This window comes from Sitophilus oryzae, unplaced genomic scaffold, assembly GCF_002938485.1.
Source record: "Sitophilus oryzae breed Bouriz unplaced genomic scaffold, Soryzae_2.0 scaffold_682_pilon_pilon, whole genome shotgun sequence".
Classification (NCBI taxonomy): domain Eukaryota; kingdom Metazoa; phylum Arthropoda; class Insecta; order Coleoptera; family Curculionidae; genus Sitophilus; species Sitophilus oryzae.
The window spans coordinates 3634533-3661642 of record NW_022147287.1 but is presented as its reverse complement, the minus strand read 5'-3'; the positions used below and the strand labels follow the sequence as shown (position 1 = coordinate 3661642).

Genomic DNA, 27110 nt, shown 5'->3' with positions numbered 1-27110 from the left:
TTTAATAATAATTTATAATAATCCATCGATGACATTCACCATATAATTTTACTTTTAAAATGACAGCCATCTTCATTTCATAGCCATCGCAGGATTTTTTGAACATCAGGAACATTTCAAACTACACTTTTTCAAACATGTCCTTCAAATCTTTCAATTTAATAGCTGCTAGTGAAAACATTTTTTTTCCATCATATTGTATTTCAAATAAAAATAAATAAGTTGTCACTTTATAAGTCACTATGACACTTTTTTTTTCTCGATTGTGTGGTATTTATCAAACCGCACGTCAAGTTATATGGCTAGTTTGTTTTTTTGTACCTGTGCAAGCAAACAACAAACAGATTAAGTTACAATTTTTAGTTTATTAAACCACGTGACTAGTACATTGTTTGATTTTTGCGCACTATCGAGCAAATCCATTACTTTGATGAAATAATTTTCAGGGAGATCGTTCTTTCTGGACGTTAATAATCGTGTAAGCATGGCCCAAGCTTCGGAAGAGTTCGGTGTAGCATGTACAGCTTTCTGAGCGTAGATCAGAGCTTTCTTTGAGTCTCCAGCCATATAAAACGATAAAGCTACCAGATATAATACCTGAAAAAATGGACAAATATCTAAATAGTTTTTTTGTACGAATTTGAATAAAAAAGAAATTAAAATAAGAGGGTATAGCCGAATTAATATGGGAAATCTGCCCCGTGGCTTTTTTGACTCGCACTCAGGGGATCGATTTTTTGTCGAATCAAAATAATTCACCTAAATTTTTAGTTCTTTAACTCGGTTTTTCAGATTTTCAAAAAAAACTGATTTTATTTTTATAGTTAGAAGTCTAAGACATGAAAAAATAATATGATCAAGATTCTTAAACGAAAAGCCGATTTTTAGCAGAGGAAAGAAAATTAAAATCTTCATTTTTTTAACCTTTGTGAAATATGTCACTCACTAAAAATCGTCAGAAAATTTCTTTTATACTTCTTTACACTCAGGAATTTTTTAGAATTTTTTGAAGTGGTGGAACAATTTTAAAAAAATTAAAAACTCATTTTTTTTCTAAAATCTTCTGTTTTAACTAGGGAATGCAATCCCGCACCAAAATCTCAATCCCGCAAACCCGCGGGATTAAAGCAATCAATCCCGCGGATCCGCAAAATTGCGGTACTGTAAACAGTAGTCATACATTTGGTCCTAAATGGTACAAAAGGCATTGCACATTTTGCATAGGCCCACAATATATTGATATAGCGTGTATCTTAAACTAGCTGTATAGAAATTTGCACCGATGTATACAGGGTGTTCAAAAAATATATTTAATATTAAATAAACTTAAATTTTATTATAATTTATCTACTTATTTTATAAATAAAAATATTATTCTGACGTTGAAGTTTTTTTTAACTTGTGTTAGTTATCTGCTTTTAGATACACTCTATATCAATAATTTTTTGGCATACGCAGAATGTGCAAAGCTTTTTGTACCATTTAGGACAATACGTATGACTAAAAATGCGTATTTTTCGAAAAAACGTCGTATTTTCCTTAAAACCAAAAAAATTAAAAAACCGATCAAACTGTTTTTTCTAATTTCAATAGATATTAGTCGTACTTGGTAAAAATTTCGATTTTTTAAAAATTGTAAATTTGCGGTAAAAAAGTTTCTTGGCCAAATTTTCATACTCTTATAAAACACCCTGTATACGAGAATTCGCTAAATATATTTTCGAAAACCACATAGCATCTTAATCACAATAGATGCATCTAAAACCTGGTCCAAACCGCATCCCAAAATCTTTTTTAGTTTAAGAGATATTCAACTTTAAATTTACCCTAAAATTTTGCTTGTTCCGATAATTATGTCCGCCAGTTTATTTGACGAAATTGTTCACAAGTACTAGTTAAACGCTTTTCTTCACTTACGCACATACGCCAGAAAGAAATCTAATAACTAACCTGCTGTGCTAACCTGTTTGTTTCACTTATTTTTAATGGCCAAGCCGTAAGGGGAATCCCCCGGGTTCCGAGCGTCGACGCACGGCCCGAAACGAAGCGGTTTAACCTTGATCGAGATCGATATTTCGGTTAGTAATGTGTCGATCCCGCACGGTAAATCCCGCAACTTTGATCCCGCGAAATCTCAGAGGGATCCCGCATTTGCGGGATCCAGCATTTGCGGGTTTGCATTCCCTAGTTTTAACTAACTTATATTTTTTTAGTTTAGAAAAGTGCGTAGAAAATATTTTTTTACTTCAAATTCACAATGATATTGCTTATAGTTATTACGTAAAGACTGAGTTTTTGAAAAATTCGCGTCAAGCTGAATAAATAATAATATATCTTCATTTTTTTATAACAATCTTTATGTTTATGTCTGGCAAGGATGTATTTTTAATGAAAAAATATTTTCTACGCACTTTTTTAAACTAAACAAAAATATAAGTTAGTTAAAACAGAAGATTTTAGAAAAAAAATGAGTTTTTAATTTTTTTTTATTGTTCCACCACTTCAAAAAATTCTAAAAATTTACTGAGTGTATAGGGGTATAAAAGAAATTTTCTGACGACTTTTAGTGAGTGACATATTTCACGAAGGTTAAAAAAATGAAGATTTTAATTTTTTTTCCTCCGCTAAAAATCGGCTTTTCGTTTAAGAATCATGATTATTTATTTTATTTTTTATTTTATTTTAAACTACTCCTTACAAACACCAAAAGAATAGTTGTTACAGGTAAGGGACTTAAATCTAAATAAATTAACTTAACAAAACTAAAACTACTGTACATAAAATGAATGCAATAAATAAAAAAAAATAGTTGAATTGAAACTAAAATATACAAAGTAAAAAAACAAAAATGTGCAGGTATAATATCACTTCACTGTGGTGAAGGAGGTATGATTTAGGATCTTATTTATTTCTTTTACATTTGTATGGAAAATATCTATATTAAACTGACTTAACACTGCATTACATTCGTCCAGGATGTGGCACATATAAGAACTGACCGTATATATATTAAATGTTTTATTTGAATTTGTTGTGCGACGTAGGCTAATTTTTGGGACATGAAATTTGATATTATTTATTAGATCTGAATTATTGAGTTTATAATTATTTATTATGTTATATAATATTATTAAACATTGTACGATTCTTCGGGCGTGTAGATCCTGGAAGTTGAATGAGCTTAACATGTTTTTATATGATACCAGCAGAGGGAAAACTGGATAAACACCATTTTGTTTAAAATATAGATATCTTAGAAATTTTTTTGGATTTTCTCAATCAGATCGCGATTGCATTCCGCTGTAGGAGTCCATATAATTGATGCATATTCTAAGTGAGGCCTAACTAAGCAATTGTACAGTTTGGACAACGTACTAATTTGTTTGAAATGCTTAGAGTTTCTAATGAGAAAACCCAGCATTTGATATGCTTTATTAACCATGTTTCGATAGTGTAGATTAAACCTTAAGTTAGATTCAAACGTTATACCCAGATCTTTGATAGCCCTACTTTCAGTCAGAGTTTCACTATGTATACGATATTCAAAATTTATCCTGGTTGATTTACGTGTAAAGCTCACAAATGAACATTTTTCGATGTTAAGAAACATTTTATTGTTTGTAAACCAAGTCATAACATTTGTCAAATCACTCTGAAGATCAATACAGTCACTCTCGGAGGCAACATTTTTGTAAATCTTGAAATCGTCCGCAAACAAAAGACACTCGGAGTGCATTATGCATTCCGGAAGATCATTCACAAAAAGAATAAACAGCAATGGCGAAATGCTGCTCCCTTGTGGAACTCCTGAAGTGACAGTAAATGCGTCAGATGTTTCGTTGCCTATTCTAACAGTACAGGTTCGATCTGTCAGATAGCTTTTGAGCAGCTCAAAAGCTTTTTTGGAAAGACCAAAATGTATAAGTTTGTTAAGTAGTAGTTTGTGGCTTACTTTGTCGAATGCTTTTTCAGCATCGGTATAGATGACATCTAATTGCTGCTTATTATCAATCGCAAGGGATGCTGAATTTGTGAAAACGCTTAAATTAGAAATAGTTGATCTATCTTTAAGGAATCCATGCTGTTCTTTCACAATGTGTTCATTGATTAAAAGTTGCAAATTCTCATGCAGTATGATTTCAAAAACTTTAGCAAGTGGACTAAGTAGATTAATAGGTCTGTAATTTTGAATTTTATCAATTCCGCCTTTTTTGTAAATTGGAACCACTATTGATTTTTTTAATGTATCGGGAAATACTCCCGTATTAAGAGCGCAATTGAATAAATGAGTCAAAGGCTTTGCTAGTATTTCGGCACATCCTTTAAAAATATAAGAAGGGATATTGTCAGTGCTAACGGACTTTTTCGATTTTAATTTCTTTATAGCTGCTAGAGTCATGTCATTTGTTATTTCAACGAAGTCAAAATTGCCCCAGAAATCACCGAAATCCGAATAGACATCGATTTCAGACGGTTCATAAACTCCTTTAAAGTAGTTTGCAAAAGCGTTAGCAATATCCAGACTTCCCTCGTAGGATGTATCGTTGTGAATAATATGTTCAGGTACCCCGTTGCCCTGCGATTTAGACTTTATAAACTTCCAAAACCCACTCGGATCGAGTGACGCATTGTGTTCAATGTTTTTATGATATTCCCGAAATTCAACCTTTGTTTGAGCTTTAATACTGGTCCTGAGATCTCGGAATTCAATAGAAAATTTATTTCTTCTGTGCATTTTGTTTTTAATATTTATCTTTTTTATAAGATCTTTAGAAAACCAATGCGGAAATTTTCGTTTGTGGAAGCTTTTAGAGGATATTTTCTTTGGAATTGTTTTATCGAGAACATTATAAAGTTTACAATATAATTCAGACATACAATCATTAGGATTAGATATGTTTAAGAGGGAGTCCCAATTAACATCCCTCATCATACTATGCAATAGCAAGTAGTTGCCTTTACTATAGTCATATGTATAGACAGAATTTATCTTTTTAACATCAGTTGTTTTGACACTAAAATCAATGCGTAATGATGGATGATAATTGTCTCCACAATCAATGAAGATACACATTTTTGTACGGCTAAATTATTTATATTACTTATCACTAGATCTAACCTACGACCGAGAAAGTTATAAACACTATTCACTTGAACTAAATTATTAAAACATAAGAAATGCATCAGGGACGAACTTATGTCACACATAACAGCAGGAAAAAAAGGTAGATTGAAATCGCCCGCTAATAATATATAGGATCACCATCTTTCAATATGGAATCCAGATAATCAAAAATAGAAGTGTAAGTTGCGATATCGGAATTTGGCGGGGCATATAGACAGCACACGTAAAATACATAGTTATTGAACTTACATAGTATTAAAAGAAAATCACTGGCACCAAAACTTTGTGAACTAATCAGTTGAGTGCGGATATTTTTATTGGTAGCAATTAAAACCCCTCCGCCTCTTCTATCTGAATTGCCGTTCTCTCGATCTCTGCGCATTACTATATACCGGTCATCAAAGAGTTCTGAGTCACGAAAACCATCAGTCAACCACGTTTCAGTTAACAGGACAACATCATAATCATCGGCGATTATACTAGTGTAGAGTACAACGGTTTTAGTTCGTAAGCCACGTACATTTTGGTAGTAAATGTGTAGGTTCAGGTTACTTAATTGGTTTGTTGTTCTATATTGGGGTAGCGTTTCCGAAAATTTTGTTGTATGTCGGTTGGTAGTGGGCTATCTAAATGAACTGCAGGCAGAGTTGGTCCCCTTAAGGCATCAGACGGCAGCGGAAATGTCTCCGGAAAAGTTGTAATTTTAGGACGCCAATTATCCTGTTTACCACCCAGAAGCTTCTTCAGTCGTTCTTCGAAGGATAATTTGGCCTGTGGCATTTCCTCAGTATGCTCTAGATAATTTTTATATATAAAATTTGCCAAATTCTTTTTAATCATGTAGTCTGCTTGCTGCCTCCGTAAAGAAAACATGTCATCTGGTGTAAACTGATCAAGCGATACAAAAATTCCACCACGTTCCACAGCATGTATGCTCTTTTTCATAAGGAGGTTATACTCATAGACAGCCTGTTTTTGTTTATATGATGTCATACTTTGACATGCCCCTATAATAATTAGATTTGTATGTTTGTACAGGTCCATCATCCCTTTTACAGCTGAACTGGTCAGAGTCGTTCTTTCTTTAGCACTGCGTGGGTCTACGAACAACATGACATGGTCCTCCCTACCAAAAGCTTCACTAAGATTAGTACCCATTTTGGCCATGGTCCCAATGGTAAGGGGTTCTGCGGAGAACTGACAGTTGATATCACTTCCCGCGTTCCTTTTAAGTTTAAGAAGCTTCGGAATATTCTTCACGCTATAATAACTTCCCATCACCAGCAAGCGCCGGAACTGACAGGTTTTCTTTGGTAAAATTGGTACTGGATTCTTTGGTGAAACTGGTACCTGCATTGTCGTAATAGAGCAATCAGGAGTGAATCTAATAGAACTCTCCACAGCTGCTTCCAGAGCCAGTGGAGGAGTAGAGTCTTCCATTGTCTTCCATTTTATCAATTCAAGATTCAGTTCTTCTACTTTAGCCTTTAAATTGGAGATCTGGTCTTCATATTTCTTTACCCGGTTTTCCAGTTCATCCTCTATGACAGAGAAGTCTTCCTGGCAAGCTTGGGAGTTTCTTTTTAATCTACTTATATAGGCGTTTTTTGTTGCAGCTCTGTTTTTAATTCCTGTACTAGACTTTGCAGTGTTTTAGTTGTATCATTTTCTTCATCCTTCAAAGCTTCCCGACAGTCAGATGAACAACAGATAAAATTTTCGGAGATTATCTCGTAATTTTTTGTACGTTTACAGCAGCTTGGATGGAAAATGTTGTTACATACAGTACATATCCAGTTGTTATTTATTTTGTTTTTACAGCATTTGAATACTTTAGCCATTATAGTCTAATTATTTTTGTTCACAAAAACCAAACACACCGATTTATTGCCGAAAGATAAGGTGGAAAAAAGATTCAAGATAATGTTCAGAGCAAAAACGCAGAGCGACGCCCGTACGGTCTGAGGACCCGTAGTGTACTGTGAGTGATTATATTATTTTTTCATGTCTTAGACTTCTAAAAATTACAAAAAAAATCATCATTAATTAATTTTGTATTTTACTATAAAAATAAAAATAAAATTGAAAAAACAGGTTTTTTTGAAAATCTGGAGAACCGTTTGAGTTAAAGAGCTAAAAATTTAGGTGAATTATTTTGATTCAACACCAAATTGATTCCCTGAGTGCGAATCAAAAAAGCCGCGGGGCAGATTTCCTATATCAAATCCGGCTATGGAGAAAAAAATAAAAAAAAACGGTTTCCAAACAAGTCCACCCAAAATTTTCTTTCTTACCTTACACACATTTGTGTTGGTTCTGCCTAATTTGATAGCAGTTTGGGCACATCTTGCCGCTATTTCAAGAGCTTTTTTCGCAGTTTGCAGTCGAAATATTGTCATAGACAATGTCAGCCACGTTGAACTCTCATTGGGGTACTTATGAACTAGTTTGCTTAGTTCTACTATAGCTTTTTTCTTATTATCCTATAAATTAAAAAAAAAATATAATGCGCCAAACCTATTTTATTTGTCCAGCGAGAAAATATGACAGTTTTGCCAGATAGACTATAGTTTTGTTAAGGATATTTTAATAAAATAGTTTTATTTACCGTAATTATGTAGTAATAAGCCAAAAGTGTGGCGTAATGATACACGAACTCTGTCTGTTCCATTTCTACTTCTTCCAAATGTTTTTCCACGTCTGCCAACTCCTTGCAAACCAACTGAGCCAATTTATCATCATTGTGTAACAGTGCAAGTGAAAAAGTGGCAAATAGACTCCATGGTGATGGAGGTTTTAGTTCAATACTAAAAAATAAAGATAGCCCTATCAACTGATGTTAGTGTCTGTCTTGTCAATTTGAAGGTACGATTTTGGAAATTAAATTCAAGAAGATTTTAGAGGAAGATATATTATAGTTATACATATTACTCAATTCTACAATTAAACAACTTTTTATAAATTACTAGCGTGTACCCGCGACTTCGTTCGCGTCGAATTAAAAAAACAAAATAAATTATGCGTGTCCAAGCGTTTTCCCGAAAGACTAACCGTTTTTTAAATAACAAATATTGTAATATTTGAGGGGCGTTTTCACCCTCTAGGAATTTGAGATTCGCGAAACCCCTCCTTATCGAACCTCTACACCCCACAGTCAATCCGTTTGCCAAAAATCAGCTTTAAACGTCAAGCAGTTTAAGCAGAATCGTGATTACTAAATGATCATATTTTATGAAAAACCTTGTATAAATTTTTAAAAAATCTTGTAAAAGAAATATGTAAAACACCAAAATAAAATATACGCGTTTAAGAGTTTTTCCGAAAAACTCACCGGTTTTTAAATAAAAATATTCTAATATTAGAGGGGTGGTTTCACCCCCTTAAAATTCGAGTTTCGAAAAATCCCTTCTTATCGACCCTCTACACCCTAAAGTCAATCCGTTTTCCAAAAATCAGTTTTTTACGTCAAGCGCATTAAGCAGGATCGTGATTAATCAATGACCAGATTTTTCGAAATACCCTGTATACATTTTTAAAAAATCTTAAAATATGTAAAAAAAAAACAAAATAAAATATACGAGTTTAAGCGTTTTTTCGGAAACTTTACCGTTTTTTAAATAAAAAATATTGTAATATTTGAGGGGTGGTTTCACCCCCTTAGAACTGGTATTTCGAAAAATCCCTTCCTATCGAACTTCTACACCCTAGAATCAACCTGTATGCCAAAACTGAGCTTCTTACGTTGAGTGCTTTGAGCAGGATCGTGATTAATCAGTGAATCAGTCACTTAAGGATTTTATATATTAGTATAGATAATGACATATTACTCAATTATATTGTTTTAAATATAGAAAAAAATATTTGTTTTAACAGATGCATTTCTCTTCCGATGTCCATATATTTATTTATATCATTATAAATTATATTCATTAGCGAATCCACGTTAAAATCCATACCGAACTAAAAGGTTTCAAAAAAACTTGTTTCATTATATAAATTTAAAATTTTGAAATAGTATTGGCACACGTTTTCTCAGAGATGGTAAACATTACATTCAATTAATAATATTCAAAATCTAAACAAAAATGGAGATTTGAAGAAATACCTTTGAAATAGCAGTGTTTTAGCAGCTTCGGGACCTTGAAACTTATATGCCATTGATGCCAGCGCCACCAGAACGTCTGATTGGTTGGTTTGTTTGTCGGTCAGCCAATGGAGGGCCTGTTCGTATACCGCGTAGGATTCTTCGAAATGACCACCTGAAATATTGTAAGTTTTTGCTAATATGTATTGTTCTAATATATGAGACTTCAAAATAATCAAAAACTTTTAACAATTTTGCAAAGGAAATTAATTTTCAAATAACTTAGGTTTTGGAACTTTTTAAAGTTAAAAAAATAATAAACGTTATAGATTGTTTCTGGTATATTTATTTGTTGTAAAAGTAGTCAAAAATTAAACCCCAATATAAAAAGTATTTTGTGATTCACTGTATATTGCCCTAAAAAATAACTTTCTTAATAATATAAATAAATATTAGAACTTATCTCATCACAAACGTGTAAAAATTATAAAACTGTTATAGAAAAATTTCGTTAAATCATATTATCAAGACGTGTGTTATTTTTAACACATTCGAATAATTTATGTCAAATTATTAACGACATGAGTGAAAAAAGTTATAATAAACTGGCAGAAAGAATCAATTGTTAGAAATTTTAAACAAATCAAGAAATATTTTTTTCCTATTTTTCACTGCTCTTCGTCTGTGAAAGTCATTTTTTTTGCTGAATAAACTACAGATGCACTAGCTGAACCAGCTAATTTTTCATACCGTCTAACAGTGAAGCGAAGGCTTTTTTTTCTAACTTTTAGTACGGATGACTGATTAACTGAATGATCTGGACTGATTGAGAGCAACCGAAGCTTGACGTGAGCTGTCAATTGCGGACGATAGCGGAGTTCCAAACCTAATTTATTTAAAAGTTAATTTTCTTTGTAATTTTATTTTTTCGTGAACGCTACCGATGTTTTATTTAATATATGACAGAATTATATACCAGATAACAAAAGGCTTTAAAAAATGAGTATTATCGATGAATGAAAAAATAGTATATTACATACCGAGGAGGAAAATAATGAAAACTTTCCTCCGAGATTTGTATACTATTATATTTACAACCACATCATTAATTAAAAAATAGGGACAGTATTTTATTTTGAAAAAAACATAAATATGCGAAAATTTGTCGTTTTCTGTTTTGGCATTTCCATATCTATAGTTACCGGTACCAGTGGTTGTTATGGCGCAAACCTTCAACAGCGAAACAAACAACTAAGTGACAGTTATGAATTTCTCGTTCGCTTTTTCGAATTTATCTAATATAGAAAGCCAGAATGTTGTCGGAAAGTTCTGATAATGAAGACTACTTTAATATTGGTACTCCACCAAAACTTACAGAAGCTGCAAAAAGAGCAGAAGCCAGTTTACTTCCAGAGAAAAGTAGGGGGCGATATGAAATAGCATTGAAAGTATACGAAAAATGGTGTGCCGAAAGAAATGCTAAGAATATTGCTTCGGAGACAGTCTTGATGGCATATTTTAGCGACATGGCAAAGCAGAAAAAGCCATCTACTCTTTGGGCTACGTACAACATGATACGGGCAATTCTAGAATTAAGGGAAAAGACTGACATATCAAAATATCACAAACTCGTCGCTTTTTTAAAACGCCAGAATGTAGGTTTTAAGCCAAAGAAGTCTAGCATTTTTACCTTCAACAAATAAATATCTTCAATTATTATTGTTAATCTTCTTGTGTATTTTTGTTGATGTTAGATAAGTATTTAATAAAGATATTACAAGAATTTTATGTAATAAAGAGATTTAAATAACACAACTCAGCAATACAAGTAATAAAACTAGTAAAACTACAAAAGTAATTAGATTGAAATCAATTATCAATCAATCTCCACTCTCCTAATTTTTTTTTCTTTCAAAAATTCAATCAACTATATTCAAAATCTGAAATCGTACTTAGTATATCTATAAGCACATTTAAAAATATGAAAATTTCTATTTGTTCTGGTAAATAAAGGACTCCCTATATACAAATTAGACCGGTAAACACTATTGTTTGATCACCTTAAACATAGATAATTACATCGGAAAACATGTAAAAAAGTCATACTCTCACTTTGTGAATGAATGATTATATATGCATACCGATATATATTTTCAAAATCTGTATATAAACAAATACACCATATTAATTTTGATCTGCCACATTATTTACTATTGTTTTGCTTATTTGGTGCTGAAAAATATTACTTTGTAGTTCGAATTTGCGCCTTTAGTAAATATGATGTTTTTATTATTATGGATAGGCTTAATTTGACAAGCAGATGTAAATTTCAACATTATTCTGTCAACACCACAAAAACAAATATGTTTTATTTTAAATGGAATAATCTACGCGTTTCTGCATTAAATACTAAATACTAAATACATTTCATGTATAATATTCTATACATAAGTTGTTAGTAACTGTTTCTGAAATATTTTTAATTTCAAAATGACATTTGCAGAGCCTTTGAATAAGAAGACTAAGGAAGGAGCATATCAAAAATCTTAGTTACACCGCGATGGGCCTCAAATATGGCCGACTTAAATTCCGGTTTATCAGTGTCGTTCTAATTTTATTTAAAAAATGTAAAACTATGATGTAGGGTAGACGTGGGGTAGCTCAATAATTTGTTGTTTTATTTTACGTTGTGAATAAATGTTGGTAGTTATTAAAATTGTTATAAAAATATATAATTCTAATAAAAATAGATAAGTTATAATAAGTATTTATTAACACAAACATCCGATACGCTACTGAAGCAGGTAAGTCAAATTAACGTATCTAAATTCTTTGACATCTAATCTTTGACAAGTGATAAATAAAAGCTAAAATGCAAGAAAAATATATAATTTAGTTAATTTAAGTGAATTTCATAAATGATCGGTTTACTACACGTATGTATATTATATAGTCACTTACTAGCGAAAAGTTGTTCCATTATTTCACTCAATTTTTGCCGAGATCTACCGCACGCTACACAACCAACTATTTTAGAGTCTTTTTCGATAAATCGCGATAGTGTCACTTACACAGTGTTAATTTAAGTTCTGCCACAATTTCCATCTAGATTTACTACCTTTATACAACTATCAGTAGTAGAATAAATAATAAATAACATAAAATAAGCTCCGTAAAGACTGACAAATCCACAAAATTTCAAATCAAATTCAAATGTGTCAAATGAATCGTCAAACAGAACTGTCAAGGATCCCCACCCTAGAGAGCTTTTATGGTGGCTTTTCCGCCCACCATGCATGAATACATGGATAGCATTATGCTCCTTCCTTAGTCTTCTTATTCAAAGTGCAGAGCAAAAGTTCTTTCTACCAAATTTGATTCTTTTTACTATTTTTTTTTTAGTAACCGATATACAGGATGTTCACAAAAATGTGATAACAATTGCATTAACAAGAAATACAAAATGCCTTAACATTTTAAACGAAAAAGTCCATTTTTAGTCTTTTTATTTCATTAAGCTGCAAATATAAGGCAACTGTATAAAGCAAAAATAGCTTTTAGTGTTACCCCCGGGTGTTACCTCATTAGATAAAATCTGCCATAACGTAGAAATTGACAATAATTGCAAAATTTCTAGAAAAAAAATAGTTTTTGCTTCATTTAATGACTACCTATAAAATAATATTTAATCCACAACACTTGTGATAATATTAGAAAAACTTCTTAATTTTTAATGCGCTTGCGCAAAGTATGGTCCTCCGAAAGAACAAATATAAATAAATAAATAAATGCCTTTATTGTCAAAAAATTTTACAATTTGTAGACAAAGGTAAACTAAACAAACAAAAGAGAATACAAAACAAATAGACAAATTACATTGTCAGTCTTATTGTTTAAAATAAACATTTATAAATGCTTACAATGTCAAAGAATAAAAAAAATAAAAATCAGATTCAAAAATATTTAGTAAGTTTATAGTTAATATAGTAATAGCAAACATTAGACCAAACATTAGATTATCAAAATATAAGTCATTTACGGCGTAGAAAGCCTTGTCTAGTAAATAAGAGTTCAATGCTTTGCGAAATGAAAAAAATGATGTTATGGATTTGATTTCAAATGGCAGGTGATTGTGCATTTTTTTCGAGTTGTATAATATTGAACTTTTAACTAACTCTGAGCGTGGAGTAGGTAGATAAAGATCTTGCTCCGCGTTCCTGAGTGGATAAGTGTGAGATGGCCTTTCTTGAGAAGCTGATAGATGCTTACGTATTAGGCAAACGGATTCAAATATAAATATGGAAGGAAGAGTTAATATTTTTAATTTTTTAAAAAAGTCCTGGCAAGAGTTGAGTTCTGCTGTTTAGTCCCAGTGAATATCGAACAGCTCTCTTCTGAGCTTGAAAATGCGGTCAAATTGAGTCGCACAACACGTACCCCAGAATGGAAGAGCATATCTGAGGTGCGACTCAAAAAGTGCATAATAAACAATTCTAGCCACTGACAAGTTAAGCTCCTTAGAAACAGATCTTAATGCAAAACAGGCAGAGCTTAATTTTTTCGACAAAGCGTCGATATGCATGTCCCATTTCAGAGAATTGTCAACACAAAAAAATCAATTGACAAATCAACAACAACTCTATTGACAAATCAAACAAATCTATTGAACGCTTTATAAGTGACATAAAAAAGGTTTCAAAATGGATGTCGTGATAATAGATATACCCCTTCCAATGCTAATCTCGTGGCCTAAATATATTCACGAGTTCAAACGGGTTTATACTTACTTTTGTATAATGCCAAAGCAAGTCCACTTCCGCTGCTAAAACTTGCTTCATCTGCGTCATGGAACATCTCAATTGATTTCGGCAGGTTTCCTGTATGATACAGCAGCCTGCCAAAATTTATCCTGGCTTTCTCTCTGTCTTCTTTTCCAGAATACCTAAAAGCTTTCTCAAAGGCGTCTCTAGCAGAGTATTTGAGCCCCATTCTTTCCAGGAGTATCCCGAAAAGATTCCAGGCACAACCATCTTCCGGGTGCTTTTCTAGAAAAAAATAATGCTGCAATAAGGATTATAAATAATAAGAAAGATAGGGAAACACTATAACATACGAACATGTTTCAAACACATAAAATACACTTAGATCAATTTTAATTGATATTGATCATTTAATTGATTGAATAACAAACAAAAAATGTGATATACAAAATAGCATGTGAATGTATCAAATTTTATATTGGCGAAACATCTACACAATTTTTGCAAATCTAAAATTTGCCAGTATTCATGCAACCCAGGGCATAGAGTAGAGTTTAACAAGGCAGAAATGTTTATTTTTTCTATATTTCTGTTTTAGTGGCAAAATGCTGAGAAACAAAAATTATCCCTTAATCGGAATTCCTTTCTAGAAAGTAAAAACGTAAAATTTTTTGACCGACTTTTGACCGCCGCGTCAACATCAGTGAAACTTTTTTTTCTGTACTTTCGGTTTTATCCAACCAATTAGCTACAGGGTGCGAAAAACTAACATAAACAACGAGATCTCTTCGCTTCTTGCGTTTAACAACGATCGACTCTTATAAATAGGAAGTCTATCTATCGAAAGATCAAAGTGGAACAATTACCGGATCGATAAGATGATTAATCTGAAGAGTTTGATAGTGATTTCGGCAATTTTGGCGGTCTGTTGTGCCCAGAGACCTGTTATTTATAGGAAGAAGCATCATCATCATCATGGACTTCGTAAGTTTTTATATTTTTTATAATATAATTATTATTGGAGATTGGTATTGATATAAACTTTTTTATTGTGACAAAATAGGAATATTAAAATTAAATTATATGTTATCATATAAATTACAATCTTTTATTGTAATTTTTAATAAGTATAATAATATAATTTTAATATACCTATTTCGTTACAATTAAAAAAAATGTTTCTGTAATATTTAAAAAAAATTGGGATCGATATTTCATGAATTTAGTTCGCGAACAAACTCAAGGGGGCGTTTCTTTTACTTTCATTTTATGACATATAAGTCAAAATTCTAAAGGGGGATGTTTTGTGCCAAAGATATAATAGTACATCGAAATTCTGCTAGCATATAATCTGTTAAATTTCTAAATAATATGAGACTTTACATATTTTTAGATCACCTCCATTTCTTATACTACTTGACGTTCTTAGCTGTCAAACTAAAAATAGTATTCTTCCTTGGAACTATCTTCACCATCAGTGCCGTTGCCGCTAAAATTTTTGGTATCATAAAACTAATGGACTACATGAAACGTAAGTACATATTTAAATCAACTTTGCGGATTTGGGTTTTAATAATTTGAATCTTTTATTGTTTAAGGCAAAGATAAAGACCATCACCATGAAGAAAAGATCGTCTATGTCAACCCTCACGAACACCACTTCGATCATGGTAGTTGGGGTGGTGGACCTCCTGAATACGCGTCTAAAGATTTCTCGTCATATTCACCAGGTAAAAAATGCATTAATTAATAGAGTATGATCTAGAAAATGCCATTGCTCGGTAATTCTAAGGTTACTTGGCACCTTTTTTTTCCGATAATATAGTACATATATTAAAATAACATAGAGGTGTCTTTATAAGTGTCTATATTAATTCCAACTGCATATATGTGTTCTTCATAGATTTTTCTGTTGACCATCCTCCAGAAGATGCATATGGACAACACGAAAGATACTCAACGATCAAAAATACACATGCCAGAAAAATTAATAGTATATATGATTACTTTTCTGATATAGTAAGGAAAATAAGAAGGTACTGTGTATAAAATGTGATATTTCTCAAATTCGTATCAGTGATATCTCTTAAAAACATATCAGCTCTACAATATTTAAAATGTATCTGTAATTTTATATAAGCAATTTTTGATTTCAGTTTAAATATAACAGACATGGCTTTGAATGAAATGGGCATCAAAGATGAAAACTGCAAGAAGAAATTTGTCTGCGAGGCAGATTTCAACTCAAACCAAAGTGTGATTCTTCGAACTGGTTTGGACTTACTAAGGTAAATCATAGACTTTAATTCCTTCTTTAATATTATTTTACACTGTCCCAATCTACCATTAACCATACATATATAACAGCTCTTAAGGACCTATATAAGGACGCAAAATCAAAAATAAAGGTAGGAAAAGAGCTTACAGGAAACGTTTATAACCAATAAAGGCCTACGTCAAGGTTGTTGCATCTCCCCTACTCTCTTTAAAATATACGTTGCAGTCACATTAAAAAATTGGAAAATAAACATCCGTGGTATGGGCATAGAGATTGACAATGAATGTTTGTTCACACTTTCACACAACTCGCAGACGATCAAATAATAGTCGCAAATGACAAAGATGATATGCAATATATGCTAAGAAAACTTATTGAAGAATACGGAGAATGGGGCATGACAGTTAACATAACATAGACAAAACAAAATATCTACGTATAGGCACACAAGAAGGAAATTTGAACTTGGATAACGGTCAAGAAATTATTCAGTGTCAAGAGTATGAATACCTGGGAATTACACTTGATAACACTGGAACTGATGGCAGAGAAATAGAGAAATGTATTATCAACGCGAAAAAAAAAATAATCGTATGTCTAAATGTAATCTTACGGAGCAAATCAATAACAAAGCGAAGAAAACTCAATATATATGAGACCATGATAAAGAGTAGCCTCTTATATGGGGCAGAAACATGGAGAATAACTGAGAAATACAAGAAGAGGATAGAGGCCGTAGAAATGGATGCCATTTGAAAAGCAATGTGAATTTACAGACAACAACGAATAAGAAATAATACCATAAAACAACAAATGGTTATAGATGGTACGATAACACAGGACACATACAAGTGTTTAGATATTCCAATATGTATTATGTTTTTAGTCTCTTTTCTAAGCTTCACAATAATATTATCAAGTCCTGACACAATTCAAATTTTAACACTTTATCTACAACCAATAATAAACCAAAGAAGAAATAATACAAAATATAATTTCTCAAAATTGAAATGTGTCTAAAGAGATCATAAAAATATTATTTTATTAAATAATCTCTTCTTTAGTTTATTTTTATTCAATGGTTTTATCATTATCGTTATAACAATTTTTGTCTGTTTAGACCTAATCAAAATAGGAGCAAACTCAAAATCTGCCAATTATTTTAACTAATTCCATTTTAATTTTCAGAGACAATTCATATCAGGAATACAAACCCAACGTCACAATATCATCAATACAAGACTGCAGTCAATTGTACGAAAGCTGTAAGGAATCGCGATAAAACTCAACAAAATGTAGTAGAGATAGTTATTTATTTAATTAATTTATTTATTTATGTGATAAAATGTATATAACGTGTGATCAAATAAAAGCTTACTTACCGATATACCACTGTATTGCGTCACAAGCCACAGGAATCGCGTGCATATCGTAAATTAAGTAGTGAAAGGTTCGGTCCTTCAAAGGTCTGTTGATTAGGGCATCACAGACAGTGTTTGCGTAACCCAGGCAGCCTTGATCGTGATGACGTAGCTTTACGCTGTGCCTAAACAGACCCATGGTGTCTTTGTGTTTTAGATTTTCAGCTATCAGTGCCTATAAATAAAATACTACTAGAATTGTAACCAGGATTGTATTGTTTTAAAAATTTTGTTACAACATGTTAAAAACACCAGTACTTGTTTTAAACATTTGGTTTTTGTATTAAAAACACACCAGATTTTATAGAAAAAAAAAAATCAAAAATTAACATAACATCGAGTACAGTATGATCGAAAAAAATAGGCGAAAAGTCCACGAAATCTGTAAGAATACTTTAATACCTGTCCAATCCAACTGTTCACATAATCAGGATCTGTCCTCTGACCTTCAGCAAAAGCCTTATTCGCCAACTTTATATCACCTTTGAGTAAGTATAACACGCCTAAATTCGTCCAAGATATTGCGCTATTATGATCGACAGTCACGGCTTTTATAAAATAATGTTGGATCATACCAGTAGAAGAACCTAAAAAACATAGTGCAACTAAAATAATAATCCATTGAATCAAGGATTATTTTCAACTATTGGCAACACCGTTTCTTTACTGCGTTCCATAAGATATCATGAGTTAAATCAACTTAAAACATTAAATAGTGAAATAAATATGTAAAAAAATATAAAAGTATAATAACTAATTCCCTATAGTCGTTCATTCTCAGATATTTCTCTTACCTTTGAAGAAATGGATGCAGCCAAGTAGATTCCAGTGTTGCCAGTTCGTTGTGTCAAGGTCGGCAGCTTTCTGCGCGGCTTGTATTGAGTAATTTGTCAATTTCTCTTTGACGTTTTCCTCAGAAACTTGTCTGGCGTGTTCTAGATAGCAAACGGCTAAATCATGCCAAAGGTATGGGTTGTCTTCGGCCAGACTAACTGCTTTGCAGAAACATCTAAAAAAGTTATCTTTATATTAGGATTTTCGAAAAATTCATTACAACTCTTCTATGTTTACTTATTTCTATAAACATAAAACGAATATTTACATTTCTAAAAGTGTGCTAAAGTGTTTTTTTAGTGATTTGTTTGGAAAAAAATTGTAAAAAATGTAAATTTTAATATAAATATATTCTTACTTTGTGGCGAAATTAAATAATTCATCTTTCTCAAGATATCGTCCGTATCCGGTTGATTCTTGTTCAAGAAATTCTTTGGATATGTTCAAACAACAGTATTTTTCGGGTAATTTAGCTACAAAATAAACACAATCGCCGAAAATTTTCCATAGACATGACAACTCGCTTCTTTGTAAGATGGCCCTAAAAATAATAGTTCTTATTTACAATTTTTTTTAAATGATGCGAACGTTTTTATCAATGATGGAAGGGTCAATATATTAAACTGTCTAATAAATTTTTTATATTTTTGTAATAACCAAGAAAAAAAATGCGATAAAAATGCAAAAATTCCTGCAAAAATGTGAACAACTCTTAGAAAAAAATAATAATTTAAAACTTATTAGTTGATACTTACAAACTAATTTTATTGGTTACAAGTTGGGCACACTCCAAAGCCGCTTCCAATCTTTCTTCTTTGAAAAAAGCTCTAGCTTGACACAAGGCTGTTTCAGCTAGGCCTTTCAACGCAGGAACATACTCCCTGTTTACCTTGAGAATATTCTCAAATTCCACTTTAGCTTCTGGATATTCCTTTAAAATCTTTAAAAGACCAAAAAAAATCATACAAAATTTTGTTAAAAACAGTTAATATACTTTAACCTTCATTCTTAAATATTTAATTACAAGGAAAGGAAGTTTTTTACTAGAGAAAAGAGAAGAGAACATAAGAGACTAGACTAGACGAGAGGGGAGGAGAGGATAGGTGAGAAGACAAGACGAGAAGAGACGTAACGTGACGAGATGAGACAAGACAAGAGAGAGAAGAAATAGACTATTCGAGACTAGTTAAGACAAGTTGAGACTAGGCGAGACTAGTTGATATTATGCGAGACTGCGAAGAGAAGAGAAGAGAAGAGAAGAGAAGAGAAGAGAAGAGAAGAGAAGAGAAGAGAAGAGAAGAGAAGAGAAGAGAAGAGAAGAGAAGAGAAGAAAGAGAAGAAGAAGAGAAGAGAAGAGAAGAGAAGAGAAGAGAAGAGAAGAGAAGAGAAGAGAAGAGAAGAGAAGAGAAGAGAAGAGAAGAGAAGAGAAGAGAAGAGAAGAGAAGAGAAGAGAAGAGAAGAGAAGAGAAGAGAAGAGAAGAGAAGAGAAGAGAAGAGAAGAGAAGAGAAGAGAAGAGAAGAGAAGAGAAGAGTTTTACGAGAATAATTTTTATTTTATTCAAAAAAATCAATTTTCCTTGCAAAATTTACAAGATTAGATCTTACTTACCTTTTTAATATATGCTATTTGCAGAGTAGAATAAAGTGTATCTTCCGACAAACTCGATGCTTTCTCATAACATTTTAGAGCTGATGTAAAAGAGCCTCTGGTAAAATAGGCATCTGCCAACGATTCCCAACAATGACTAAAATATTAATATAATCTTGCAGAAACCATCTTTTTTCTCTCTTATTTTTTACTTACGCGCTTTCTGGATTGTAACGCACAACAGTTCTCAGATATTTTATACTGTTCAGGATGTCTCCTTGTTCAAAATAAGTCAGTCCTAGCTGTAACCACGCCCACAAGTTCTTTTTATTGATAACGTCCTGTGAGATGCTTAGTAAAAGTTGCAAATTTGCATCCTAAAATATACAGTGTGATTTTTTTTAAATATTCTTTATTCTTTTGTGGTTATGACTTGATCTATCAGAGCTTCTATCAGAGCTAAGCTCACAGAAAGCTTATAGTCTAAGAGCTAGCAACGTTTTCGAGAAAGTATTTTAAGACGTCTGGCTCTTTGATATATCTTTTACTATGCTCTCTGGAACAGCATGCGGCCCGTCTGGCTGCCGATACCCGTTACGTTTACTACTGCGCATCGGAAGAAGGTCCTATATTTTTTATTAATTTAGTCCTATAAATTCTAGTATTGAATATAAATCGGACATGTCTCCATAGCGCAGTGCGTAGAGTTTCCGACCACGAACCGATGATTCAGAGTTCGAATCCGGGTCAGGGTAAAGACTTTTTTATTTTATTTTCGTTTATATTCTGATAGTAAAGTATTAAATAAATCTGGTGATTAAAAAACACAAATATTTAATACTTTACTATCAGAATATAAACGAAAATAAAATAAAAAAGTCTTTGCCCTGACCCGGATTCGAACTGTGCTATGGAGACATGATCGATTTATATTCAATACTAGAATTTAAAGGTCTAATAAAATTATAGAATCTTCTTTCAACGAGCAGTAGGGAACGCAACGTTTACCGGCAGCCAAACGGGCCGCTTGCTGTTCTAGAGAGCATAGTAAAAGATATATCAAAGAGCCAGATGTCTTAAAATACTTTTTCCGACGTTGCTAGCTCTCGTACTATTAGGTAAGTATTTTTTTTTATTTAAATCATTTTAAAGACTTAAGTCATTAAAAAGATTTAAGACTTTTTCAAAAAAGCTTAAGTCAGATTTTTATATATTTTTATGATAAATTTTTAACAGCACTATTATTATTAGGTATGTGTGCACTATGTGATTTTTATGATAAATTTTTAACATCGCTCCTGTGTTTGGCATCAAAAATATGGCGTCCTATAATTTTACATCACAGATTTTGATCCAGCCAGTATATGCATATGCGCGTTACGCGTCCTTGTATTCTTTTAGTCGTTGATTCATACCCAATTTTAAGTAACCCTATTTTACATGTTCTTGCCTTAATAAAAACACATACCCAATTTTTCAGCTTCCTGTACACCTTGCTTAACTCACAACTAGTCTGTAATGAACTTGGGTAAATACTAAAAGCTTTTTCAAAACATCTACGCGATTTATCAAGTTGATTAAACTGATTATAAACATTACCCAACCAAAAGAAACATTTGTAATTATCAGGATTACTTTTTGCAGCCTAAAAATTCAATAAAATTAAAATAAAAATACTATGATTCCTGTTAAAAGTTACTTTTAAAAACGGTTCTAAAGATTTTTGATATTCTTCCAATTTCCAGTAGAGCTTTCCCAATTCCATCCACCATTCAGCTGAGTTAAAATTAAGTTTTTCAAACAGTTTTAATGCTTCAGGATATTTTTCCTGTTTAACTAGTAACTTAATTTTCAATAAGTTATATTTTTCTTCATCTTTGAACTCAGAAATGTACAAAGAAGCTTCGGAATACCTCTCCAAATTAATGCAAATATCAGCAACATAAAAGAGACACTTTTCTTTTACAAATCCCTTCAAATTAAAATAAAATTAAGACACCCAACTAAAATTAAGTTTATATAACTTGCCTCACTAGAGAATAAATCTGCTGCTTGTTCCCAATCAGAAAGATCATTTGACATGCTCAAAACTTTTACTTCTTGAGCAGGTATGTTTTGAGAAATAAGTGAATTTTCCATTTTTTGTGATAATTTCTTGGTTCTTTCTAGACTATTTAAAGCTTCTTCAAAGTATTCTAAATAAATTAATACTTCTGTATATAAAAACCAAGCATATATCAAACCAGGGCTTTTATTTGTAACTAAAAAAAAAAACATGTGTGCCTTTAATAAAGAACTTACATTTTTGGCATCTTTTTAGATGACTTTACATAACCCTAAGATATTTCAGAGATATTAATAAATAAATAAAAAAATATTATATATTTTTCAACCTTCTTGCAGCAAGAATCAAGCACATATCTTAATAATATTATAGTAAAGATATCTTAGATCTTTTTGCTGTATTATAAGAAAAAAGTACACTCACATACCTTTAAAAAGCTTCTCTTTTGCCTCTAAATACTTGTTAGTTTTTAAAGAAAATATCGCAGATGTAAAAAGCCCCATAGAATTATCCTGTTCCAATTTCAAGACATTTTCAACATATTCTTCAATCTTGTCTTCATATTTGTTCACATCAGGATTTTCTTCTATCCAAAGCTGATTATATATTTTACATATCCAATAAAATGATACAATGTTAGTAGGATAAAGCTTATTCATCTCAATAGCTGTATCTAATGTTTTTATGTAACTTTTTTCTTTGTATAAAATTGCAAGAAAATTAGAAAAACATTTTTCACTTATACATCCATTTAAAATCAATTCTGGAATATATTTTTCGTACTAAAAATTACCAAAAGAATCCTAAGAAAGAATTTTTATAATTTTCATTTCAATATTACCAAAATTAAATAATTTGGATCGCTGTTTTTTGTTTCATCTTCTAATATAACTTTTATTTTATTTATAATACTAAGTTTAATTTCGTCTTCACACTTTTGACAAGCCTGGTATAAAGCATTACAAATATCAAGAATATCACCAAAACTTCTAATATCAACTAATTTAGTACAATACTTTTCCAACTTAGATTCATTACTACAAAAATCAATTTTAGTCTTATTTCTAGTTAGAAACATTGTAAAATTTACCTTTCTACATCCAAATAAGACAAAATAGTTTTAATCAACTCAGTTTTTGCATCTTCTTGCTCAATTTTCTCGTAATAATTGATCAAACCTTGCCATGCTAAAGGATTCGTTGGAGCTAAATTTATAGCCTTCTGAAAAGCTTTGGGGGTTTGTTCAATAGGTCCTACTTCTTGTAAGGAAAATCCCAGAAAGACCATAGCCATATAATTAGATTTATCTTCTTTAAGAATCGTCTGTGAATTGATAGTGTGGATTCCTTTTGTTCTTTAAGTTATAAAATACTATTATTTACCTTTGATAATTTTAGAGCGTTTTGAAAATCCTTTTTCGCTATTGCCTCGCGAGTTTCTTTCAATAAAACCTTTATGTCTTTCATAATTACGGAAATAAATATGTTTCTCTTTAAAGTTTAAAAAAATTCAAAACAACAATAAATAATTGAGGTTATAAAGAATTGACATTTATTGATTGTGTATATTTAGTTGCATACGTATGAAAGATGTATGATGTATATTTAGTTATCTAAATTCTATCTAATTTATTTTATTTTAAATTTTTTAAATAAAAAAAACTATAAAAACTGTTTAAATATTTTAAATAAAGTTTATGTAAATATCTGTTCGTAATTATTTCCTTCTTACTAGCAGTTTATCTAAATTTTATTGTTATAAAGAAATAAAATATTTGTTTTGATTATAAACTCAGGTTGGAGTATTTTGTTATTTTTTTGTACTTTGACTTGTTTTGCTGGCATCTTTGGACTTTGAACTATTTGGGTTTTAAATTCTAGCTTTCTAGATAAGTATTTAAGTTCAAATTTAACTGTGGATTATAACAGAAAGTTAAAAACAGTTGCTCTGAAATTTTATTATTTATATAACAGTATTAAACCATTATTTTATTCAACATGGCTTTGGTAAAAGGTAAATATCAGAAACATTCCTAATATTATCGTATATCAGGCTTAATAAAGTTATTAAATTAATTTGATCGGTCTCTACAGGTGTTTTTATTGTTGGTGCAAGAAGAACAGCTTTTGGAACTTATGGTGGCAAGCTCAAAGACATTTCCTTGGCCGATCTACAATCAGTAGCAGCAGTAGCAGCCCTAGAATCAGCTAAGGTCAAGCCTGAATTAGTAGATTCTGTAATAATTGGTAACGTTGGATCTGTAAGTATTACTTTTACAAATCTTACATTAGAAGGTTTGTTCTGAGCCTGTAATTTTTTGAAAAGGTGGCCTCTGCTGATGGAATATATGCAGCCCGGCACGCAGCCCTTAAAAGTGGCATTCCTAAAGAGAAACCTGCATATAACATTAACAGATTATGTGGTTCTGGTTTTCAAACCGTTATTAATAGTGCTCAGGTAAGCTATTCTTCCAAAAAAATGTTTTTCTTCTAAATTTGTTGTTTTAGGACATTGAAACTGGATTTGCTCAAATCAGTTTAGCTGGTGGTGTTGAAAATATGTCTGCTTTTCCTCATGTTATTAGAGGAATAAGATTTGGTGTTCCTTTAGGTCAGCCACCACCATTAGAAGACTCTTTATGGTTGGGATTGACCGACTCATTCTGTGGTCTTCCAATGGGTGTAACAGCAGAAAAATTGGGAGCTCAGTATAAAATTACCCGTGATGAGGTTGATGAGTATGCTATCAGGTCTCAAAAACTATGGAAAGAAGGTAAAAAATATTTCTTTCTAATGTTTTAAGTGTATATTAAGTTAGGTTATTGTTATAGCACAAGATGCTGGTAGATTCAAAGAAGAAATTGTACCGGTTCCATACAAGGTGAAAAAAGCAACTCAAAACCTTGAAGTTGATGAACATCCCAAGCCTCAAACTACTCTAGAAGTTTTGAAGAAATTGCCCACAATTTTTAAGAAAGATGGATTGGTTACAGCAGGCTCAGCCTCAGTAAGTTATTGTATTGTATACACAGTGTTTCAAAAACGGTTCCTGGTTATAATTGATTTGTTATTTTACTTTTAAAGGGTGTCTGTGATGGTGCCGGTGCAATAGTCCTAGCAAGCGAACAAGCTGTCAAACAAAACAGTCTTACGCCATTGGCTAGAGTGGTTGGCTACTCTGTAGTAGGCGTAGAACCTTCCATCATGGGTATTGGTCCAGCCCCAGCAATTAAAGCTCTGTTACAAGCCACTGGAAAAACGTTGAACGATATAGATTTAGTTGAAGTAAATATATTTATATACCTTGTAAAAATATGAGGTTTCTACGTAATATATTTTCAGATTAACGAAGCTTTTGGTGCTCAAACATTGTCATGCGCCAAAGAACTGAATTTGGACATCAACAAACTTAACGTCAACGGGGGTGCTATTGCTCTTGGTCATCCTTTGGCTGCGTCAGGCAGCAGAATTACAGCTCATCTTGTACATGAATTAAGGTATTTTTTTTAAACATTTTTATATATTTCACTTTTTTAACTCAATTTTAATACAACTGACTTAAAAATACGCTTTTGACGACAAATTAATTGATATAAATGTCACCAGAGATGTCACTTTTCAATTTTAAACAAATGAATGTTTTCATATTTTATTTTTCTGTGTCGTTCAAGGAGGATTAAGGATTTATTTATTTATTTAATAATAAAATTTACAAATACTAATTCAAATGTATAAAATATGCCTAAATATGTTTGTTATGTTTATGGGTTGTTATTAACGACAAAAACAACTTAATTAATAAGCAAAATACATTGAAAATAACGCTTTTCAGGAGAAGGAAGGCTAAATATGGTATTGGTTCAGCCTGCATTGGTGGAGGTCAAGGAATCGCAATTTTATTGGAATCACTGTGATAAAATAATATTAATTTTGCAACGTTTTATCAATGTATATTTATTGTTTAAGCAAGTCGAATGCATTGTTGTTTAAACAAATAATTGTCTGGTAACAATATTTTGATAATTGTAATCAATTGAACTTTATTACAATTATTGCTTTTTATTTTTATACACCTATTTTTTAATAGTTATTAAAGATAATCCTATTTGATAATTTACAAATATTTTTAGAAAAACAGTTACTTTTGTACTTTTTCTAATGTTATATAAAGTATTTTACTGATATGTCGGTATTTTTATTTACTAATAATGATGATACATATTTAGTAATGACTGATTAATATTTTATGTTGCTGATTAAGGTGCAACATATGTACTTAATATTTATTATGATAGCTAAAGTCACAGGTATAGATGTCGAGAATATAGATCAGAATAAATACATAGATAATTATTTCCTATGAGAATAAATTAAATTAAACTAAATTAACCCCTTAGGCAGAAATAATGTTCATATATAGGCAGCCAAGATTACATCAAAAGTTAAAACATACCTAACTACAAATTTTGTTGTCAAAAAAGTCTTCTCGCGTATTTTTGTAATTTTTTATAACATCTAAACAGGTAAATTGCTTACCTTGGGAACTGTATAAATGCTTGCCTTGTTCTCATTTAGGGCTTTTGATAGCTCTTACTCTAAAGATTATTTATTTTAGATTGGTTTATTTAAGTAAAACCTTATATTCAGATGACTTACATTATTGTAAAGGGTCAAAAAGGTTACTGTGATATGATCAGGTATGAAAAAAAAGCGTTAAACAACTTCTACAATTGGTAAGTTTCGTATTTTATGCTATTAGGCATGTATACAGTGAAACTTTTACAAGGAAATCTTCATTTCTTTATCAAAAAACGTCCCGTCTATTCAAATTTTTCTTTTGGCGCGTTTAATTGATTACAGCGCCATTCTTCTCTAGTGAGAATATTTGGAACTATTGTATAAACGATAATGGCGCCACCACGCGGGAAGTTCTAAAAGTAAATAAATATAGATTTC

The 27110-nt window shown here is 31.4% G+C and overlaps 3 protein-coding genes across 3 annotated transcripts; 2 read left to right on the top strand and 1 right to left on the bottom strand.

Moving 5' to 3' along the window:
- Positions 1-229: 229 nt before the first annotated feature.
- Positions 230-23668, bottom strand: LOC115887914 (tetratricopeptide repeat protein 37). The gene is made up of 19 exons (XM_030907447.1): positions 23538-23668; positions 23246-23478; positions 22997-23192; positions 22583-22937; positions 22119-22351; positions 21790-22062; positions 21559-21735; positions 20307-20467; positions 20112-20247; positions 19258-19442; positions 18861-19043; positions 18463-18677; positions 18071-18255; positions 17630-17843; positions 13997-14254; positions 9231-9384; positions 7734-7932; positions 7420-7608; positions 230-597 (listed from the first exon to the last, which is right to left on the bottom strand). The coding sequence occupies exons 1-19, from the start codon at positions 23619-23621 to the stop codon at positions 346-348; spliced, it is 3882 nt and encodes a 1293-aa protein (XP_030763307.1). The 5' UTR covers positions 23622-23668; the 3' UTR covers positions 230-345.
- On the top strand, positions 14296-17614 carry LOC115887915. The gene is made up of 6 exons (XM_030907448.1): positions 14296-14953; positions 15363-15500; positions 15568-15699; positions 15873-16005; positions 16126-16257; positions 17436-17614. Exons 1-6 carry the CDS (start codon positions 14848-14850, stop codon positions 17527-17529), a joined length of 735 nt encoding a protein of 244 aa, XP_030763308.1. The 5' UTR covers positions 14296-14847; the 3' UTR covers positions 17530-17614.
- A 341-nt stretch (positions 23669-24009) lies between the features above and the next one.
- On the top strand, positions 24010-26338 carry LOC115888029 (3-ketoacyl-CoA thiolase, mitochondrial-like). Its single transcript, XM_030907597.1, has 8 exons — positions 24010-24168; positions 24249-24415; positions 24481-24612; positions 24663-24927; positions 24986-25161; positions 25239-25439; positions 25497-25651; positions 25987-26338. Exons 1-8 carry the CDS (start codon positions 24153-24155, stop codon positions 26066-26068), a joined length of 1194 nt encoding a protein of 397 aa, XP_030763457.1. The 5' UTR covers positions 24010-24152; the 3' UTR covers positions 26069-26338.
- Positions 26339-27110: the final 772 nt, after the last annotated feature.

Bases quoted from the DNA above. Each gene is read 5' to 3' on its own strand.
- LOC115887915 (XM_030907448.1), top strand. From the start codon at position 14,848: ATGATTAATCTGAAGAGTTTGATAGTGATTTCGGCAATTTTGGCGGTC. The intron at 14,954-15,362 runs GTAAGTTTTTAT...ACATATTTTTAG, and splicing joins TCATCATCATCATGGACTTC to ATCACCTCCATTTCTTATAC. The intron at 16,258-17,435 runs GTAAATCATAGA...TTTAATTTTCAG, and splicing joins ACTGGTTTGGACTTACTAAG to AGACAATTCATATCAGGAAT.
- LOC115887914 (XM_030907447.1), bottom strand. From the start codon at position 23,621: ATGAAAGACATAAAGGTTTTATTGAAAGAAACTCGCGAGGCAATAGCG. The intron at 18,256-18,462 runs GTAAGAGAAATA...TATGTTTTTTAG, and splicing joins CTGCATCCATTTCTTCAAAG to GTTCTTCTACTGGTATGATC. The intron at 14,255-17,629 runs GTAAGTAAGCTT...ATTTTTTTCTAG, and splicing joins CGCAATACAGTGGTATATCG to AAAAGCACCCGGAAGATGGT.
- LOC115888029 (XM_030907597.1), top strand. The intron at 25,440-25,496 runs GTAAATATATTT...ATATATTTTCAG, and splicing joins ACGATATAGATTTAGTTGAA to ATTAACGAAGCTTTTGGTGC. The intron at 25,652-25,986 runs GTATTTTTTTTA...AACGCTTTTCAG, and splicing joins CATCTTGTACATGAATTAAG to GAGAAGGAAGGCTAAATATG.